The sequence below is a fragment of the Rhyacophila brunnea genome, unplaced genomic scaffold (assembly GCF_057557595.1).
Source record: "Rhyacophila brunnea isolate RB1 unplaced genomic scaffold, BYU_Rbru_1.0 scaffold_5, whole genome shotgun sequence".
Classification (NCBI taxonomy): Eukaryota; Metazoa; Arthropoda; class Insecta; order Trichoptera; family Rhyacophilidae; genus Rhyacophila; species Rhyacophila brunnea.
The window spans coordinates 15,954,342-15,973,458 of record NW_028233170.1 but is presented as its reverse complement, the minus strand read 5'-3'; the positions used below and the strand labels follow the sequence as shown (position 1 = coordinate 15,973,458).

General features: G+C 30.2%; 3 protein-coding genes across 3 annotated transcripts in view; 2 read left to right on the top strand and 1 right to left on the bottom strand.

Moving 5' to 3' along the window:
- LOC147066097 (trissin receptor-like) overlaps positions 1–14,669 on the top strand; it is a 39,370-nt gene extending 24,701 nt beyond the window's left edge. The window contains exons 4-5 of the mRNA XM_085955723.1: positions 600–797; positions 14,490–14,669. Coding sequence (XP_085811849.1) covers positions 600–797; positions 14,490–14,669 — 378 coding nt within the window. The remainder of the gene's footprint in view (positions 1–599; positions 798–14,489) is intronic.
- The window catches only part of LOC147066095 (trissin receptor-like), a 345,308-nt gene that overhangs the window by 146,218 nt on the left and 179,973 nt on the right, over positions 1–19,117 (top strand). The window lies entirely within an intron of this gene.
- LOC147066096 (uncharacterized) overlaps positions 14,771–19,117 on the bottom strand; it is a 34,487-nt gene continuing 30,140 nt past the window's right edge. The window contains exon 2 of the mRNA XM_085955722.1: positions 14,771–14,778. Coding sequence (XP_085811848.1) covers positions 14,771–14,778 — 8 coding nt within the window. The remainder of the gene's footprint in view (positions 14,779–19,117) is intronic.

The following is a 19,117-nucleotide window of genomic DNA, read 5'->3' as shown; positions in this document are numbered from 1 at the left end:
AGTATAATAATAAAACATCCATTTATCCAGTAACTACTTACTTCTGATATATTAATATGATTTAATTCCGTATTACATTTAAATCTATACGAAAACCATTTAATCCATTTCGGTATTTGATGGCTTGCCTTAAATGAATGATCAGTACACTAAAATCAGTGCAAAAAATAATTTATTAGAAAAAAACTAGAGGTTAAGCAAACAACAAGGTACACATTATATCCTTAGATTTTGAGCTATTGTCATAATAAACTACTAATATTATATAGATCTAACAGAACCCCAAGTATTAATTATTCATATTTGCGGCTTATATTAATTATGCTCTGTGGTTAATAATAGTGTTTTCAGTACACGACGTGTTTGTTATCTATAATATATTTTTGAATGTAATAACTGTTTCATTTAGTACTTATCTACACTGTATTCTAACTAAAGATTTAAATAGTTTTTACCATCACAGTAGACAAAAAGAGATTTATATTAATGATAATAAAAAGAATTTACTGTCTCTACGATGTGCCATTTTATATTTTATTGGTATTACTAAATTTATAGGTATAAAAATAACAATAAATGTGTGTTTTTTTTGTCAACAGCTAGTAATTGTGGGTGTTTGGATAACAAGCGCAATTTACAGTGCGCCGAAATTTATATGGATGGAGACAATAACGAATGACTTGGAGGACGGGCAAAAGGAAACCATATGCATTTCTCACAGGAAGAAATACGACTCGGAACTTTTTGACATGATTAACTTTGGACTATTGTACGTGACGCCGCTGTTTGTAATGACGGTGAGTTGTTTTCAGTTCTTGCTGACATAATTTTGCGTATGAAGTAAATGACTCGCGGGAAGTTCAAATTAAATTATCATAAAGACGCCATTATACGTCGCGTTGATTTGAAAACTTATACAAAAAACATAAGCTCAATTTACACGATGCGAGCGAATTACTAATATCAATATTATCGGTAATACAACCCAATGTGAATATTGTCCATCCCTAGACAATATAATACATTTAACATGTTGTTTACAGTGTACTTATTTGTCGAATATATTATACGTTGTACGACTACAAAACGTGTTGGATGCCAATTAGCGTGCAGGTATGTCAGTGGCTTTGTATGGGGTATTATACATGACTGGCTTAAGAGTCGGTCAATAGCGTCGTAGGTCCCAGGTTCGAATCCTGGGTCTGACAAGTACACATATTGTTTTTCAATTTGTGTATTAGTCAGAGTATGCACCTAATAGGTTGAGCAAGTGGCTGACATCCATTTTTCGTAAAAACATAAATCTGTTAATACAAACCTCCACTCCGTTGAGGCCCATATGATCGTATTTGGATTGGAAAATAATTAACCAAATCATTTTTTCAAAACCAATAATGTCGTGAATATTTATATTACATTGTCAAATATAATATCATTGGTTGAATATTTTAAGGCTGTTGATTTGTTGTATATTAAGTACAATAAAAGCTGTATATTTATTTTAAAACATATTGTAATATTTTTAAATCGCCTCATACTCAATTCATAGAAAAATAAAAAAATACAAAATATATTACCATCATTTCAACCATTCTGGGTGGCGGAAGAAGAGTTTTTTTAAATAAATAGAAAATTTAAAGAAGTCTTATACTAAGAATATCAGAAATTTAGACTGTGAAATTGTCATTTAGAAAAAATAGTCTTGCGGGTAGCCTATGAATCATATCAGATCAACATCGTAAATACTCTGTCGGTCTAAATAGCAAACATGGCGAAAATGTTCTATATGCACCTATATCACGCATAAATAGAGTTTAGATCCTTATTTTTTGTATGAATGCGGGAAATTTAAAATCACTGAGCAAATTGTTTAGACCTATGATCTGCAACTACGCTTTTCCCACAGAGCAGAGCCCAGGTTGACAAAAACATGATAGCTAAAGCTTTACCAATATCTCTCTATTTTCTCATTAGCTTTTTAATTGTATTGGAAACTATAGTTATATATTTGTGGATATTTGTAATATGCTATTGTCTATACCCTGCTTCCATTTATTTATATATAATATAAAGATTAAGATATACATAGATTTGGATATTTACCTACATACAATGAAGTATTTCAAGTTACCAAATGAGTATTAATAATTTTAATGTATAATATACATAACCTTAATAAAATTAATGATGTTGATTTCTTTCCTGTTTCAAAAAAATGCTGTTTGTACAAAATTAAATGTGAGTTAAAAGGCAAATGCGAATTCAGGTCAAAGACATCAAATATATCTTTTTGGTTCGTGCAATGTAAAAAATACGTATCTCATTTGTTCTTGAATTAATGTAGTAAAAGACAATTTATCGTTGTGATGGCTGTCTGTTTACAGTGAGGGTCGGTGAACAAGAGTAAATTACCCCAAATGAGCTAAACTTGAAAATTTTAGATTAGAAAAAATATAGATTCTCAAAAAAAAAAAAAAAAATCAGCAGGGCAGGAATCCAGAAATCATAACTCGTAAGCTACAAATGGCTTTTTGAAATCCGTGATCGTCTCTTCAGAGATATTAAATGTAAAAATAAAACTACCACGTTGTCAACATTTGTCAAAAACATAAAAAAACCAAAAAAAAAAAAACAATACATACAACTTTATTATTTCAGGATAGCCATTTTAAACAAGCAAAAATTTTTTGTAAGAAGGTTTATGGAATTCATGATTAGTAAAGCGATTCTGACCTTTGTTACAAATACTCTCAATGCCAATGTCAAACAATATTTTTATATCTCCGTTTCGTATTTACACGGACTCTTCTGAAATGAAATTAGTGTATCTAACGAAGACAGAGTTACGAATCTCCAAATTAATACGTTTTAGTATTGAATATGAATAACTGGAGAATGAAAAAAGCAACTTGATTTCACAACAGACGGCTTATTTTAAAAATTTTACAGAATGAAAATATAAGCATTTTAAATTATTATTCTTATACTCCCTCTTTTGTTCTTGTACTCTCTCCAAGATGTAAACCCCAATTCTCTACTACATGTTGAACAATATCAATGACTTTGAATCAACGACTACCTTTTTGAGTGTATTTTTAGTACCTCGGTTCTTTAATAACTAATACTAATGTCATAAGTGAGGAAAGAAAACGGGCGTCATAACACCAAACGGGTGGTGCTACTTTGGATTTACAAACTCCGCTAAAGTTTCGCATCTTCTCCCATCGTACAACAATTCTGATAAAAAAGACGCTGTTCCATCAATTTACTGGCCTACGAATAAGAATACTGGACTCTCATCAAGGCTGGTGAGTATGCGCTATATTATATTCTATAGAAAGGTGCTACGAGGATTAATGGGCCCATATAAGAAGAATAATAATGGCGTATTCGGTATAACCTGGAGGTCGACATCATATTCCAAGAAGACTTATTGATTATTTTTAGAATAAATTTGATGGCCTACGTAGCATGAAATAACAGTGCTTAACTTGGAAGTTAAGCACTCGTTGGAACGAGAATCCTGACCAAACCGGATGGTTGGAGGTCAATTGATAGGCCTAAACTCAGGTGGATAGACAGCGTCAATAAAGATGTAATAGCAGCCGGCGCAGATACCTGAAAGACATTGGCCCAGGATAGGTGGAGATGGAGGAAGTTCTTGAAAGAAGCTAGGATTTACCTTGGATTATTCGGCTACTTATGTCGATTATGACTTTTGATTTTTTTTCTAAAATAACCATCAAATATCATCAGTGGGTCTATTCTATACTTATTGACCGCTAAAGTGATAACGTGATAAATATGACCAAACTTAGGGTAGGTTTGTATCAAAGTATTAGCACTTATTGTAATAATTACAATAAGTTGTTTGTAATTGTTGCAATAAGTTCTGTATTTTAACAGCAGCAAGAGAGGCGAGAGGTTGTAATTGTCACAATAAGTTGTTAAGTTGATTGAAATCATTCAACGTGAGAGTATGGAAAAATGCTTTAAGAACATAATATACATACAAGCTTTGAGAGTAAAAAGTGAGTACGCCTTGAAGAAATATATCTGGAAAATACCTACTCATTCAAAGAATTTTCGAAAGGAATATTGCTATTGTTTTTTTTTTTTTGAAAACATTATTAATAAGTTTTGCCAAAAATAATATTTATAGCTTTTAATTACTGTAATCTAAATGTACCTAATATATATATATATGCAAAGATACTGGATTATCTTTGAAAGGAAGATTTTTAGTAAGATCATTAGGGCGGTATGTGAAGATGACATAACACGAGGAAAATAAAACTACAAAGGATATGCACAGTATAATACTCACACTATCGTCTTCAATATAAAAGCGTAGCAACTTCGTTGATGAAAAACAACCCAACCACCCAAGAAGCTGCTCATATAATAGAAAGAAAAGGTAAAACAGATTGAAAAGACCTAAACTGATATAGTAATATTGTCTAAAAAGAGATACAACACCCTTGAGCCTTGCGGTTAAGGAAGAGATTAGTATAGATAAAGAGGAGACATTTCTTGGAAGAGATCAGGAGTAATTTTGTAGTATAGTCCGGATTATAATAAATTATACTTATACTAATAAATACAATACGAATGGCACAATTCAGCGTCGCTGACTGGATCCCAGGATAATGGACGATGGGATAAATTAACGACGTGCGCGGCATCAGAGAATGAATTAATACACGTACGTTTCGATTTGAAATAGTATCTGCATATAATAAATCAAGTAGGGATTGCATTACCGGTAATTCAAAACCGGTATTCCAGTATTTATCAATACCAAAATACCGGTTTTAAAAATCCAAAATATCGGCATTTTCGGTATTAAGAAAGCACACTCGTTTACGTTTTTGAAAATGAATTATAAGTGCTGCTAAAATGCAAATACATTGAGTGAATCCAACAGAGGTGAAAAAATATAAAACAAATTTCATCAAATATATTTATATAAGTTTAATTGTCGCAATGAATTATCATAATATTATATCGAAATAGAAAATATCCGTGACAAAAATGTTCAATTATTCTATAATTATTAGTGATGACTGTACAAGCGTTTAATTTAAGAAGTTTTTCCTGCAGCCAGACTTATTTGCACTTGATGAACTTTTGAGGGCTTTAGTTAAAATTATCAATATAATATTCAAATAATTTGTAAAAAATCACTAGTTCTACAATTATGATCAATACGTATTTTAAAATGTCAACATAATAAATGTAGGTATGTAGGTTTTGTCTGTAAAATATTATTTTAAAAAGATTTTAATAACTATATTTATCGATAAGCACCTACTTCTGTTTTTTTAATGTGTAAAAAATAGCGGTATTCAATAATAAATACCGAAAAACCGGTATTTCTTTTTTATTTGGTATTGCAATCCGTAAAATCAAGATGAAGTGTTATATATTGTAAATAACAAATATTTCAATCTTATTTTTTATTTCAGGTATATTTTGTAGTTATAAAATTTAATAATTGACGGCTATTCGACAAATTTTGAAATGCATTTCAACGAACTTTCAATTGACATGGTAGATAAATAACAAAACCTTTCATATAGACAAGCTCAAATATTTTTTTATTAGTAGCATTACACTGCAAACATTTTTTTGTAATTATTGGCATATAAATTTATTAGCTATACATTTAGTCTAGTCCTAGACTGTCAAAAGGTTTGTAATAACTGGTATCTTATACTTAATTAATTTATTATGTAAAAAAAATGTTCAAACAATCTTGTTTTAGTTTAGATTTTTAAAAAGTACACAATAAACATAAAATAAATTAGTGTAGTCATTTATATATTTACTAATAATAGTAATAACATAGTCAAGCCAAATATTTAATGGCTGTAGTATACATAACAGTAATTGTAATATGGAATAACACTTAAAATGTTGTGGGTATTAACAGTGTGGTATTGTCTTTCATTAAAACATTAAGTTCTTATATAAACACATAATATATTAATATAACGTGTTTGCTGAGTCAAAGGGGCGAAGCTTAGTTGAATAGTAAAATATAGCCCAACAATCTAATTATACCCTATATTTTTTTACTACTCAATAAATGGTCGATTTCAATGTTATAAATGACCAAATCTTGTACAAATGTAATTTAATGACTTCTTTAAAACATTTTTTATTCAATACGATACACAAGAAAATTTCATATCATAAATTCACTGTGATATTTTGATGGCTCTCAAATGAATTGTATATCCAAAAAGCACACTTTTGTTAAAACATGATTTTATATTTTTCTATAGTCATAGATTCTTTGGTTTTAGGATATCAAGTTTCAGTTATGAATAAATTCCAAATTTGAATAACGGTATAATACTTTATGTACAAAATCTTTAGTCATTTACTGCAAAATCGTACATACAACATACTAACTTTAATAAACATTTTTTTATTCAACGATTAATTGACAAGATTTAAGAATGTGATATTTATTTATAATAAATTGTAGAACACATGGGCGCGAATCCCAGGGCACGGGTTTCAATCCCGCTGGGTGTCGTATTTTTTTTTTAATGATTATATTATATTTCTCTGGGGTATTTTTTATTAATAAGTCTTTATAAGTTATTAAGTCATAAAAGCATACGGGACGTTATAGCGGGAGTTATTAGTGTATATTTATAAGATTAATTTATTTAGAATGTCATTTTTAACCTTTTAAAAGTGCATCGGCAAGTTTTATAAATACTTATGCAAGGGAACGTAATGAAATATATATTAGCAACCCAGAAAAATTCATACTTCAAATTTTTCTCATGTTAACTTAGAAATTTCCACTTCATTCTTCAAACATACTTCAGTGAAACGGCAAATAATTTTAAACTATAGGTGCGACAAAATTTCGGATTCACTGCCAATCGGAGAGCGAAAGTCGAGCTGTGAACATGTCAATTTGTTTTGTGATGGCATCGGGGGAATGAATTCTTAAATCGTGTAAAGATGACTAAAAAACGTTACCTATTTACTAACTAATAAGTTGTTAGTTAGTTAGTTAGGTAATGCATGAGATCGCTCGTCCTAACAGTGCACAACGTAAAAGTCCTAGTTGATCCTTTTTTCTATAAAATTTTCTTATTGAGATATTTCTAAGATTTTAAAAAATTGCGTATAGTAATAAGTTGATCGTAACAATGGATACTTTGATGACACCCTGATCGTAAAAACCAATTATAATTTTCTATTTTAAATACCCAGACTTTTAATCCTGGTCCATTTTGTGACCATTACCAAAGATCAAAGATTCGGTAGATAATCTACTATTAGATTTTTTATTAAGAATTCGGTTTTCAAGAAATGGCAGGCTAGATATAAAATACCACATAATCATATATTTCGATAGTTTTGACAAAAAAAATATGACGTAGTTAGACCGGCGCCGAGCGAGAGGAAACGATGCAATAGGCTTAAGACGGTAATTCAGTGATGCGGCATATAATTATCAACTATAAGTGCAACTGGCTGGCAATCGGAGACCAAAAGTCGAGCTGTGAACACGTCAATTCGTTTTGTGATGGCGACGGGGGAATTAATTCTTAAATCATTTAAAGATGACTAAAAAACTTTACCCATTTACTTGAAAAACAAACATGTCAATGAATATATTATTATTACTACTATTAGAACAATAAACATAACATTAAATAGACACATGTCGAATTTTTATGACAAATTATGTTTTGTTCTGCACGCGTCGTTTGCACAATCATCGCGTCACGTAGTCACGATCGTTTTAGACCGTGCCCCAGCTGAAGTATAGCCTTAAGGGCAGACGTGCTCAGCGTGGGTCAAAATGGAGCTTTTTTCTATTTTCGAAGCATGATCCTGGACATACCTTAAACGTTGTAGATAATCTATTTATATAATTTTGAAGCCTTATTTTTCATTATATTTATTTTAAACATTTGATGACTGCATAAAGTATTTTTATTACATAAAATAGTATTCTTTTAAGCCTCTCGCTCTAATGTTTTAGAATATAGTCATATTTCAGTACATAAATGTGCAGTGGTGTTAAGATTTTTTACATTTATTAATTTTTAAACGCATTTATATTTATAAAACCATTAGTATAATTTATATCGACATTATTATAGTGAAATATTTACGATAAAAAATTATATTGATAATCTCTGTGATCCCAAATTTGACAAGAATTGGGCATTTTATTATTCAAAAAATGGGCAAGATCAACACATTTGAAGATAATTCTAAAGATACTAATTATAAACTATGTTTTGACCATTCAAGTGTGATAAACGTCCTACTAATAATGATTGCTTTATAATAATTATTGACCTTAGAATTAGGTAGTGTTTTTTTGAAATACGCCATTTATTTTCGCATTCCACAGTAGTTAAGCTACAACATACGGCCGTAGCCATAAATTGACAAACTACAATTGAAGTAGGTAGTAAAATGATGTTAACGCGCGTGTTTGAACATGTACCGTTTAAAAAAATCGGTTAGGTACATGTTCAAACACGCGCGTTAACATCATTTCACTTCATGCTTTGAAAATAGAACAAAGGCTCCATTTTGAACTACGCTGAGCATGTACCCCCTTAATGATAAATAAATTTAGTTTTGTATACAAGCTGTAGAATTTCATACAATAACTATACAATATTCAAATTGTTGTAAATAATAATTTACATCGCTATAAAATCCTAGCCACACTATTAAAATATCGGTTACAATATTTCGAAATATATTTTAATTATTCCTGCTATGTTTATAATATTATGGCCAATGTCAACTGAATTGAGAATTACCATAAGCCGTTAATGGGCATGCTAAACCCCAACTAGGATTATGTAACATTATTAATACACACACACACTTGAACAAAATGATAATATATTATATATGCTCGCTACTATTATCGCAAGTTATAGTATATTAAACACTTAACAGACAAATCATTTTAAAAAATAGTCACTAAGTATGATATTTAATGACGTATTAGAACTACTATTTGAATTTTTTATAACAATGGATAAATAAAATATAATAATTTTCATAGGAAAAAGTAGTAGTGATTATTAAAAATGTATATCATGTGTAAACGTCTCTGACTATTGAAATACTATGACATACGTAATGTTAAGAGAAAAAAGGTTACTATTCGGTATGATCTAATACTATTATTATCCTAAGAGATTTTAGAAAACGCACTAATTTCTCATTTAAACGACACTTAATTGTTATTTTCAGATCTTTATTTCGATATGTGCGCTAATCTACCGATTGAATTGAACAAATTTGAGAAATATTTGATGATTTTACAGAAACGTGACGCTTAAAATCCACATTTTCTTACATATCATATTCGATTCGCCATATTACTTTTAACGCCCAAAAGAATGACGTCTTCGTTGCTTAAGACCTTTATTTTAATTCGAATGTCACTTTGTACGCATTTTTTCCGGTGAGAAAACTGTAATCTTCTTAAAATTCCCCTCCAAGAATCCCTGTCGCTCGCCAGTCTTCTTGCTTTGTACCAGGTCAAACCAGCATCCCGTAGCTTCGCCGTATACACCACTTCCAGGATGCCAGAATCCGGTCGGCTTACAATTCACTATGTACATATCGTCTGACCAGTAGCGCACCCAGGATTTAATATTGGGGGGGGGGGGCAAGGAGGAGAATGTAAATTAGTCCCATAGGCTCTTTTTCTTCTTCACAGCCTAATTTCTCGTTGTCTATTGCACTCGGTATACCTACACCATGGTCCCCACATCCTGAAACGGGCCCTCAGGCTAGGATATTTGGCGGCCCTTTACCTATCGCTAAGATTAAAGGCAGTGTGAAACACTACATGAACGTTTTTCAAATTGTGCTTTAGTTTAAATTAAGGGTACTTATACAGTGAATTATTGGCGATTTTCAATACATCCACTTTAATAATGGAGCTGTCGAGTATCGACACATAATAATCAAAAAATATATTGCACAATTATATAAGTAATTAAAAATGTTCATGGCCATGTAGTATAATAAAGTATAATAGCGCCGCAGGTGACTTTTTTACTACTACAGCTAATTTATGATGTGTGTTTATCTTACTTATCTGGTCAACCCGACACGCCGGGCCTCCCACAGCCCAGTCTCCCAGGCTAGAGCCCTGTCAGCCCTCCCCAGCCATGACATACACCACTCCGGAATTCGGGTGGACACCGAGAATTTTTTGACAGTTCCATTAGGGATTGGGTTTCTAAAAAAACCTGACATTAGTGTTTTGAAATTTTTGTGTTAGAAATTAAAATCTAAGAAATTGTTCTAAAAAGGGTGCTGGAGTATTACAAATCATTTTTTTGCCAGTGTCTTTATTTGTCTAAGCCCAAAGGTTTATTGGCTTTCAATTTCAATGGTTAAAATCATTCTGATAATTTTCATGTTTGGGGGGTGTCAGGGCCCCTTGCCCCCCCCCCCCCTCCCCCTTCCTGGGTGCGCCAATGTAACCACCTCACTTCAGTATTAAAAAGCAAACATTCGTACTTAGCTTCCATAGAAATGCAAAGTTTTTTTTAAACAAGCCTGTTTTTAAAGGTCTGGATTTGATGAAATTTACCATAATGGTCTAGTACAGGTTTTAGCACTGCGGTAATGTTTTCGAAACTATAGATTCAAACACATTCACAGAAACTATAGACATCAAATTATTATAACAACGGGTCATATTATAATATTGTAATAATAATATATCTATCCACTAAGGGATGAAGGGCTCCGCAATCTGATTATGCTACTATTGGTTATACGAATTCGTAATATCATACCTATTTTTAACGTCTTTATCATCATCGACCTGGACCAATCCACTGCTGAATAAAGGCCTCCCTAACCTAATTCTACTTCCTTCTTTCATATGAATTGCTATAATTATCAAAATCGGTGATATTATATATGTATCTATTTATAATTCCGTTATCATAATGAGCTTGAATCAATCCACTGCTGGATGAAGGCCTCTCTAAAAGTTGTTTGTATTTTTTTCGGTCATATGAATTGCTATATTTGAAATCGAAATTGCTGATATTATATTTACCCATATTTATTCATATCGTCATTATCATCATCAACCAGGATCAATCCACTGCTGGATGAAGTTTATCCCAACCTCATTCTACTGTTCTTGGTCATTCATATAAATTGCTATATTTTTCAAAATTTGTGATTTTATATTATACCTACCCATTTATATCGTCATTATCGTCATCAACCTGTATCAATCCACTGCTGAATGAAGGCCTCTTTAAGCTGATTCCACACCTCTGAATCTTATAAAATCCTATTCTCATAATAATTGGTCTATTCCTTTCAGATATATGTATTGCTTCTTTATTTATTAACATTTGTTTCGATATGAATGTCTCGCACCGGGAAACTATATTTTTTAAGGGCGGACGTGCTCAGCGTGGGACAAAATGGAGCTTTTTTCTATTTTCAAAGCATGATCCTGGACATACCTTAAACGTTGTAAATAATCTATTTATATAATTTTGAAGCCTTATTATCCGTTATATGTATTTTAAACATTTGATGACTACATAAAGTATTTTTATTACATGAAATAGTATTCTTTAAACATGTACCGTTTAAAAAAAAAAAAAACGGTTAGGTACATGTTCAAACACGCGCGTTAACATCATGTTACTCCCTACTTCAATTATAGTTTGTCAATTTATGGCTACGGCCGTATGTTGTAGCTTAACTACTGGGGAATGCCAAAAGAAATGGCGTATTTCAAAAAACACTACCTTATTCTTAGGTCAATAATTATTATAAAGCAATCATTATTCGTAAAATGTTTATCACACTTGAATGGTCAAATACATAACTTGTAATAAATATCTTTAGAATTATCTTCAAATGTGTTGATCTTGCCCATTTTTTGAATAATAAATTGCCCAATTCTTGTCAAATTTGGGATCACAGAGATTATCAATATATTTTTTTACCGTAAATATTTCACTATAATAATGTCGATATAAATTATACTAATGCTTTTATAAATAAAAATGCGAATAAAAATTAATAAATGTAAAAAATCTTAACACCACTGTACATTTATGTACTGAAATTTGACTATATTCTAAAACATTAGAGCGAGAGGTTTAAAAGAATACTATTTTATGTACCTAATAAAAATACTTTATGCAGTCATCAAATGTTTAAAATAAATATAAAGGATAATAAGGCTTCAAAATGATATAAATAGATTATCTACAACGTTTAAGGTATGTCCAGGATCATGCTTTTAAAATAGAACAAAAGCTCTATTTTGACGTACGCTGAGCATGTCCCCCCTTAAGGTTAAATTTTATTTCAAATTTAATTTTTTTTTTAAATATTATTCTACCCCTGCAGCCATTTAAATAAATGCAATGCTTAAATTTATTTTTTACAGAGCTAACCTTCTTCTATTATCTAAATGGGACCCGTGGGAGATTAATATTCACGTTATATTGGATCGCTATTTATGATAATCATATCTACTGCTATATATATATATAGTATATACGAATGATTGAGATGTATATAATTATTTATCGTATTTAAATGCACATGATTTGACGAACTATTTATATATCTACACATATATTGTATTAAAATGTCAGTGATAGCAATCAGCGATTGCCAGCTGTTCTGCTAGATCTAGCTGTCTGAAGTGGTGTCAGACGAATAGACTACATAATATATGACCCAAAATTTATATTGGAAGTGACGACTTGCAAATCGTAAAACTGACAAATCAGCGAAATGTCAAACTGTCTGAGGTGAATGAAAATCCATCCCGAAGGGAAAACTATGGCGCCGTCTATGCATTCTTCACAATACAATTAAAATCCAACACCATGTAATTAGGACGTCAAGCTGTCTGGTTTGCAAGACCTAGCGAGACAGACTGGCGACCGCCAGCTGGTTCTGCTAGTTGTAATAAATAACTTCAGATGTAACAGGTATTATGTTAATATACCAGCGTATTTTATCAGGCACAGACAATAAATAAGTCAAATATTAAGACTTCTGGTATCATAAATGCAATACTTATAAAAATATTTTCCATTATTTTTTACTCACTTAGTAATAAATACTATCATCATTTTTTATCACATTTTCTTACGGCGAGAGTATTCCTGAAGCACAAAACAGTAATTTATTAATGCAATACAGTAATCATTTTAACACATTGTAACATGGATTTTTTTTTTCGAAAAATACAGTTAAATTATGAAATGATTTAATCATTTTTATCATGTATAAAAATAAAATAAACCAAGGAATAGTGTGTTTTTTTCTAAATTAAATTATTTTAAATAATTGTTGATGTTTACAGTGTAATTATTCACTATTACTACATTAGTAAGGATTATTGTCTTGACAATATATACATATATATATTTTATACAATATACCTTTATAGATTGGACGGTTGTAAAGGCAGAGACTAAACCCATTTTATTTGTCGTACTGAAAACAAACGCTGTATCTCGTAGATAGCCAAATGTACAAAAAATGATTCCATTGTAGTCAACTTCCAGCTTCGACACGGGCATATCTCGGTTTACCTGCGGCTAACTATTCATTTTTTGTCGTATTTTTATATAATAGGGTCAGGTCACTAAATGTCAAGAGAGTTGAATCCAAGCAATCATATGGCCAAATTTTGTAAATGCCACGGTCCTCAGGTATGAATAAAAGCACATCTAAACGTAAACCATAATTCACTAAAAAAATTGCAATATATTAATACTATCGACTGAATGTAGGTACTTGATGGAATTTGAATTTAAATTCTAATGAATTTATCGCAAAAAACGACTCAAATGGTACATAACTTAAATCCATTAGAATTTTAATTGCAATATATTTTAGGTTGTGGGATTTAAATATCTTATTCTTAAGTCTTATGAAAATTGTAATATCATAAAATAATTAATATGTACAATAGGGGGATAAGAATTATGTACAGAGTGAATTATTTGCCATTTTTAAGTAGATATGAATTACTGGGTTTACATAATTTTAAAGTTTTTGTCAGATGTGTAGCATAATGTCACTATTTAAGTTATTCCATTGATAGCATGAAGCGTATCACTCAATAGGCTTACATTACCGGATCTGCCAAGGTATGCAAATTTATTCCGATACAGTGAATATCGGATACAAACCACGTTTGCCGATCATTAAAATTCAATTCGCGGAATGAAACTTTTCGCCAGCATTGAAAGCTTTTACTAATATTTACCCTCACTGTGTTGTGTATGTTAAAAGTTTTCTTAAATGCGCTTTTCCTATATTCATTTCACGTATGTACTCACATTTTCATTGCGGATTGGTCAAGCAAATGGACGAGTGAAAAGTTGGTGAAATTTTTTTTTCAGGAAAATACTCTGGGCGTTAACTTTGGAATGACGTCCGTATTTTGTTTTTGACAGGTGCTTTACACACGGATCGCCGTAGGCCTGTGGCGAAGCGCTCGCAGCATGGAAAGGAGGGTGTCAAGAGCCCCCATTCCAGTACCTTCAACGGGGCCTGCCTGCTCATCAGCGGCATGTTTGGCTTCCCACTGCTCCCGGCATTGTGATCAACGCACCGCCACTGACAGCCATGTATGAAACAATTATTCAATAGAAATTGCAATAATGATGTTTTTTCTGATTATATTAAATAATAAAAGCAATATTAATTCTACAATTATTTAAATTGCTATTTAAAGCTACAACCCTATAAATGAAATTCACTAAACGCAACAGCAAATAATAATTTTCAATTTCTTGTCTCGTCAAAACTAGCTACGAGTATATTCTAGGTAAAATCTATATGACAAGGATATAGACAACACAAATTATAAAGCAATATTAGGCAATCCGATGGCCCGCAGGTTAATTCTGTGCAAATGTGCATGTTTGCGATCCATAAAATAATACAGGTAGACTATACCTACTGACATAACATGCTGGCTGAGTATCTAGAATTATTTTTATATGAATAAAATCAATGAAAAAAACATTGACAAATCATTTTATAATATTATGCTAAAATCTGTAGCTGCGGATACAATACCAAACAAAAAAGTCAATTTCATTGATATTATTGAATATTTATAAACTGAAATTTCAACAATATATTAAATACTGAGAAAGAATGTTTTTGAACCCGTTTAATAAAGAACAATAATTTATCAACAGATATAAATTTTGGAATTACTACATAATGAATTTATGAACTAGTATAATTTTGTCATGAGTTTTAGAATCAACCAATTTTATTATCATATTCAAATTTCATCTCAGATTTTAAAATTGATTATCCTTCAAATAATTTGATTAAGAAAAAACACCAATAAAATCACATTATAAAGTATTATTTGAATGCTGCAAATCGTATCATAATTACAAGTGGCCTTTTATATTAAAACAAAGGTGAATAAGACTTATTATTCTGAAAATGTTGCCGAAACACGGTACCTACATAAAATTATACTGTACATAAAAAAAAAAAAAATTTGTACTTATTTCCTCTCTGCAAAATTTCATAATATATGTAAATCAATATAAATGTAGAATTTAAAAAAACTTCACTATGTCATTGTCATATTACACAAGGGAAGAAAGGAATCTGATCCACCCCCACTCTATCTTAGCATTCAAACGTAGAATATTAATCTTTGTTTTTTTGTTATTCAACTTTAATAATATTATGTTGATAGTCTATTCTGGATATGGCTTCGTATCCTGAAACATCTGTCAAGATAACTCAAAAATAATCGTAGAATTTGAGAAAATAACCAATCACGATAATCTGTCACGTAAATAATAGTTTGGTCAAACAATTAATTAATATTAAAATTTACTCGTTTAAGAAAATAATTATTTTGATCAATTTTGTAAATATAGTGATAATTAATATATATATTATAAAAATTCAAAAAAATATTAATTTGTTATAAAACTTAAATTATCAAATATAATAGTTCAATTTGTTGGGCACATAAAATTGGAATGACAACTTCTTTAATATACTAGTATAAGTACTATGAACCTTTTTTCAAAACATCAATAAGTCAGAAGGTAGATAAATATAATAGTCAACTATTTTTATTATGTAAAAATCGATCGCAACAATAAGCCAATCCACCAGAATTATATTACATGAAAAATATATATAAAATGTACCGGAATATTTCTGTGACTACCGACATCATATTCTAGTGTACAAAAACAATGTAATTAAAGACTTTTAGTAAAAAGAATACGTAATAAAATAAGTGCTAATAATAATACTTAAAAAAATGGAATAAAAGTAAATTATCATGTTCGTTCTTAAGTTAATCATTGAGTGGGAGAAATATTAACATACTTTCCACGAGCAATATTCTAGAATAATAAACCTATTTTATATCTTTTTATCGAATCATGCATTTTAATCATCGACGTTATAAGAGAGACAAATCGAAGAAGGCCCAGATTCTGAAAAAAGTAACTATCAAGTTAAATTGATTTGATCTTGTACTAAATTTCGACTATCGATTGATTTAATTCCTCATAATTGACATTATATTAAGCGCCGGCTAGACGCTCATGCTTTACCGTAAGCTTACCTGCGCAAACCGGTGTGTATCGGGAAGCCCGAATGTATGGACGGGAAAACTGTAGCTCGCGCAAACCGAAAAGCGCTGTAAATCTAGTTTGCACAAACTATACCACGCAGGCAAGTCGCTGCCATTTAGCCGGCGCTTTAAAGTATCAATATCCATTTTATGCAGCCTGAAAATTAATATCTATCTTATAAATACATAAGTATTTCTAAAAATCTAGGTAAATTTAATTGACTTTATTTAAGAAGTTCTAAGTGTACAGCCTGAGTGGACAGCGTTCGGCGGAGCGTTGAGCGGCGTGTGCAACTCAAACGTATAACCGTGTGTGAAAATGTTTGTAGACAATGTCCTTTTTTTGGTTATACGTTTGAGTTGCGCACGCCGCCGAACGCTGTCCACTCAGGCCGGACACTTAGAATTCCGTATCTGATTATTATTATCACATCATATAATTACTTAGTTTTTAAAAAAATGTTTATATAAATAACTGTATAATTGTATATTTTGTAACTAAATATTAGATTGCTGTTGTTGTTAGTCTTTCGCCTAATATATTATTATTGGCCCCTTATTCTGGTTCAAGAAAAAAATGTGATTTTTCATAATATTGAATCCAAGCCCGTACCAACAACATCAAAGACTATTACTTTGGTACTAATCAATTATGGGGTTCGAACATCGAAAGCGATATTACAAACCGTGCTTTTCGGGCTAATGATATTGTTCTCTTGTTCATTTGTATTCCGGAAGTTCTTCACTGGTTTGTGGTTGTTTGCGTGCACAGTAATCGGATGTCAGGATTATTCTCTATCGACAATCGTATCAGAAATTCATAAACGCGTGTAACATATTCAATATTCTACTATTAAATATATTATTAAATTGTTTCTAAATTATTTGTTGTCAAGCCACCTAAGTTATCATATAAATGTTTTGTATTTATGTTATAAATATTGAATACCGTATAATATTAAATTTACCTAGGTACATATTTTCTCTTTAAGCTAGGTTATATTAAAAAAGAAATTAAAGTTTAAAGCTTTCAAATAATATGTAATAAAATATTATTTTGAAACAAGTTATAATTTTGTTTCATCAAAATTTTATGACAACAGCAAATACCTCCTAATTACATATTAATAAATGTATTTACAGCCATTTTCGAATAAGATTAAAAAAAATGTACATTCTAAATTGATATAAACATTGATGTTATACTTAATTTTCTCTTGTATAATTAGTACCTACGTCAAAGTAACAATTTTAGTAATTTTAAAAAATACCATACTTATTATATAGTGAATACATATCTACTTATTTAAAAGTTATTATTTTGCACAGTTAATGTACGGGTCTAGGACGATTTGGCGCCGGGACAACTGGACGCATAAATAGACGTTTGTTACTTTAAAAAAATATATTTAATATTATTATTTATATTTAAATTATTATATTATGATTTATTAGTTGGTGAAAATTTAAATATGCACACGTAAATAATGATTTAATCTGTACACTTTTCAAATTATGAAATTTTTGCGACACGCTGAAGAATAATAATTATTTCGATCACTTTTTATTAGTTTTAAAAGATCATATTATTATCATCACATATTATTAGTTTCACTTGGAGATTGATTGACCTGGAGATTGATTTTAGACGAATAAAAGAATTTTCTAGTTGTATAGATTTGCATTTTTAATAAATCTATTTTTTTTCTAAATAAATATAAAATACTATATTAATACTATGAACTGTTCAAAAATATTTTCTATATAATTTAAAAAGTTATAAAACCTACATTTGTATTATAAAAATAACCATAAAATAATGTGTAATAATAAAATGAAATCCTCAAAAAAAAAAATATTATCGTTTTTGTTAATATTGTAAGTGTATTTTTGACTTTAAAAAACATTTGATGTTCTTTTAAATATTTTTAGATACCTACCAACATATTGATTTTACATAAGACTAAAATGAAAATTGTCTCCAACTATAATGCTAGGTGTCTCTATAAGCTAAGCATTAATTGTCAACATATAATATAGTTTACCAGACAAAAAATGCTAAAATACAGATAAACAATAATTATCGATAACTAAAAAAACTCGAGATGTTAGTGATATCGAATATCAGAGAAAATTGCGCCAAAAGTTTATTTTTTTTGTAAAATTACACGATTAAAGAATAAAATTAAACAAAATCTTCCGCGGGGAAACACTGGTTAAATGCCAATTTCTGTAATATCGTTAATAAGCTTAGGTGAATGAAATATTTAAAGTACGAACAGGTACTTACTTAATAATAAACAATAATATTTTCTAATATGATTACGTCAACGAAAAAGCTTTTAAAAGTGATTTGGCTTATTTTTGTTACCCAATGAATAAATTAGCCATTTAAAAATGAACGCATAATTTTAACATCATCGTAGACGATTTTTTTATTATCAACCTAACGTA